Here is a 4,249-nt window from a genome sequence, read left to right on the forward strand (position 1 = left end):
AAAATACGTAGGAGGACCTTTTATCAATACTCAACGATGAGATACCACAGAGCTAATTTGATTTTCTTTTGGACTTGACCACAGAGCTAATTGAACCGTGGAAATGGTCGTTCTTGAAAGAGAATGACATAATAACCTTTTTTTAGTTGCTTTTCCTTCATTGAGTCAGAGCGACAAAAATGAAATACTGATTTGCATGATGGGCTTTTTTTCTTTGGATCTCATACTGGGCTAAATTATACACTAGGTTATTGCTAAAAAAATTTTCATAAGTTGTTTGTTCGGTTTTACCGATGCACCGAAATTTTGTGCAATAATAGAATCCGCAACAATAAGAAAAAGTGGATGGGTGGGGCCAGGGGCTTAGATGGAGAAGGAAGAGAGAGAACGTGGGTGGGGTAGAAGTAATGAAGTATGCGTTGGGCATAGTTGGTGCCCGTACCATACCTTCAAGAATGAACGGCACACGACACCACACTTGAAAACAAAATATCCCGCCCTTCCATTATTACCATCCTATCCTCCTCCCATTCATTTTCTCCAATAAAAATCTCAAATCTTCTCTTCTCAATTCTCATTCACTCACTCACTCACTCACTCACTCTATCTCGTTCCTAATTCACCAAACCTAAATCTCTCTCTCAGAGAAGTAACCGCCACAGCAATGAGAGAGATCTTGCACGTGCAGGGAGGTCAATGTGGGAACCAAATCGGCTCCAAGTTCTGGGAGGTGATCTGCGACGAGCACGGCATCGATCCTACTGGAAAGTACAACGGCCAAGCCTCCTCCGATATCCAGCTCGAGAGGATCAATGTCTACTACAATGAAGCTTCTGGTGGAAGGTACGTTCCCAGGGCTGTGCTCATGGATCTTGAGCCTGGTACCATGGACAGCATCAGATCTGGTCCATACGGTAAGATCTTTCGACCTGATAACTTCGTCTTTGGCCAGTCCGGTGCCGGAAACAACTGGGCGAAAGGTCACTACACCGAAGGTGCTGAGTTGATTGACGCCGTTCTCGACGTCGTTCGCAAAGAGGCCGAGAACTGCGACTGCTTGCAAGGTACTTTCATTTCCTTCGCTGTGCTTCTCTGCTTTTAGCTCAGTTTCTCTGTCTTTTGTTTGAACGATCTTCACTATTAAGCTCCCTTGAATGTGATTCGTTTTGAGTAATGTGTGTGATACGATGTCCTTTTAGATTTGTTAAATTTCGATGTAGATATTTCTAGCCATTGTTATCGATGGATTTGCTTGATGTGAAAGTTTCATTTTATCAGTATAGTAATGCTCGAGAATTGATCTGGTAAGTTCTAACCGAGACTGTGAAATTCGACTACTAAGTTTGACTTAATCCGCAAAGAAATCGCTGAATTACTTATACGCCATAAACCATATTTCCTAGGTGTATTAATCATTTGTACTTGTTTGACAGAATGATAGAACACTTCTAAGAGATCCGATTCTCTTTTGTAGAATAAATTATTTTTGGCATTAATGAATACTATGGGGATCTTGATAAATGGACACCATGAATCGAAAGTAATTGCATCACAAATGACATCTCACTCGGCTTGTTTTCTGGATTGTTTATTCTCTATGTTATCCGTAGATCTATCACAAGAAAAGAAAAAGAAACAGAGCGAATAATAGTAGGTCCAGAACTGTTAGCATCAGTTTTTTTTTTTTTTTTTCCTGACATCTTTCCCCTACAATAATTGGTACTCAATCATTTTTCTCAAGTTGGTGAGGCTGAGTTGTTAACATGGCCTCAGTTGTCAGGACTCGTAACAAGGGATGACCAGGGAGGGATCACATTATCTTTTTATGCTAGTGCATGGTTTGTTTCTTCTTCCATTAGTCTATTACCACTACTACAGTTTTTTTGTTCCATTGTCGAAAGAGGGTTCTTTTGTGTAAATAAACCATGGAACTAAGTTGGATGAATAATTAAATTAAAAGGAGTATGAAACAAACTGATCTGCCTCCGAAAAGAGTTAGAATTGAAATCCACTTGGAACTACATGATAAAGAGTTTATACTATGTCGAATGTGGAGATGTGGCTCAAACTCCGAACCTACTGCTAGAGATTCGTTATTCGAATTTTAATATTTTAATTTTGTTTGAGATTTCAGTATTTTTTTTGAACTTATGGATATCTGTTGCCCTTTATTCTAAATATAATATTTGATTTTATCAGGTTTTCAAGTTTGCCACTCGCTAGGAGGAGGCACTGGTTCTGGCATGGGAACACTTCTGATCTCGAAGATTAGGGAGGAATACCCAGATAGAATGATGCTCACAATCTCTGTTTTTCCATCTCCAAAGGTCTCAGACACTGTTGTGGAGCCATACAATGCAACTTTATCGATACACCAGTTGGTGGAAAATGCAGACGAATGCATGGTTCTTGATAATGAAGCACTTTATGACATTTGCTTCAGGACCTTGAAGCTCAGTACGCCAAGCTGTAAGTATTATCTCATCTGTTCCATATGCTTTAAAAGATTATGCATATAACCAAACAATAATAACCTCTGTTAATTTCTTTTCCTTCGTGGTGTACCTACAGTTGGTGATCTGAACCATCTGATTTCTGCAACTATGAGTGGGGTAACGTGCTGCTTAAGGTTCCCTGGTCAACTGAATTCTGACCTCAGGAAGCTGGCAGTCAATCTGATCCCATTCCCACGTCTTCACTTCTTCATGGTGGGGTTTGCGCCTCTCACATCTCGTGGGTCGCAGCAGTATGTCTCCCTCACTGTTCCAGAACTGACTCAGCAGATGTGGGACGCCAAAAATATGATGTGTGCTGCTGATCCTCGACATGGCCGTTACCTGACGGCTTCAGCAATGTTCAGGGGAAAGATGAGCACGAAAGAGGTGGATGAGCAAATGATCAATGTGCAGAACAAGAACTCGTCGTACTTCGTGGAATGGATTCCCAACAATGTGAAGTCCAGTGTGTGTGATATTCCACCCAAGAATCTGAAGATGTCGTCCACCTTTATTGGAAACTCGACATCAATTCAAGAGATGTTCAGGAGGGTCAGTGAGCAGTTCACGGCAATGTTCAGGCGCAAGGCTTTCTTGCACTGGTACACTGGGGAAGGAATGGACGAGATGGAGTTCACCGAAGCAGAGAGTAACATGAATGATCTAGTTGCGGAGTACCAGCAATACCAGGATGCAACAGCCGAGGATGAGGAGGAGGAGCTCTATGAAGATGATGGTGAAGAGGCCTATAACGAGTAGAATCAAGAATGTTTGCTACCTAAGAGATCATGTCTCCATTGTAGCCACCTAAATCAATATACAAAGCTTTACCGCTCATCGTATATCTACTGCCATATGCAATTCTGTATCTCCTTATATTTTTGCTGATTTACTCGTTCAAATGTATTACATTTCTGGCCTGTCAAACAAAGACAATAGTTTATTCATATATACTTCTATTTCGATTTAATAATATCAAGCATGCAAGTTCATTAGTTTGGTATCATTCCAATTCACATTGCATTTAGTAAACTTGTGGGATTCTGTCATCCTAAAATTGAAAGAAAAGCCACTCCCATGGTCTAGAGGAAGCCAAACTTGTACTTAGAAGTTAGAACCTCTCACCAGGCCAAAAGATGGGTATCCTTTATTTGTTGCTGTTCCATATTAAGATGTACAGTTTGGTGATGCTTGTGGGTCGCTAAAACATAACCGATTTAAAGATCGATATTCTACAAACAAATAGGTGAAAAACACCAGGTGAAACTACTGATTTGTTGGGCTGTTAATCATTAATTTTTTGAATTAAGAAATCATGCCCTAAAGTCTTGGATCCGTGTTTGTTAATAGTGGTTATTTAATAGAGTAATTAATAACAAGAAAATAGATATTTATAGTAAGAATTAGTAGGTTAATTAGCTGAAGCAGTAAAGGGTTGTATGAGTTTGTTAGTGAGTGGGAATACATATGCAAGTAACGTATAGTGTAAAATGTGAGTACTCATTGGTGATATGAATAGAGTGTTCATGGATCAGATTTGATTCGCATATCTGCAGTATTTATCTGAATTTGATTTAAAAATTGCGGATATCGATCCGATTCGTACACTAATAGGATCGGATTGCGAATTTTATGTAGGTATTTGCATATCTGACTTGTGTATCCGCAAAAATAAATAAATAAATAAGTAAATATTCTTTTTATGTTTTATTTTAACTAATAATTATCATATATGTTGTATTATTTTAATTTAT

The 4,249-nt window shown here is 39.2% G+C and overlaps 1 protein-coding gene across 1 annotated transcript; it reads left to right on the top strand.

Annotated features, from left to right (window-relative positions):
• Window positions 447–3,498, top strand: LOC107609895 (tubulin beta chain). Its single transcript, XM_016311953.2, has 3 exons — window positions 447–1,064; window positions 2,200–2,469; window positions 2,572–3,498. Exons 1-3 carry the CDS (start codon window positions 665–667, stop codon window positions 3,252–3,254), a joined length of 1,353 nt encoding a protein of 450 aa, XP_016167439.1. The 5' UTR covers window positions 447–664; the 3' UTR covers window positions 3,255–3,498.

The sequence above is a fragment of the Arachis ipaensis genome, chromosome B07 (assembly GCF_000816755.2).
Source record: "Arachis ipaensis cultivar K30076 chromosome B07, Araip1.1, whole genome shotgun sequence".
Lineage (NCBI taxonomy): Eukaryota > Viridiplantae > Streptophyta > Magnoliopsida > Fabales > Fabaceae > Arachis > Arachis ipaensis.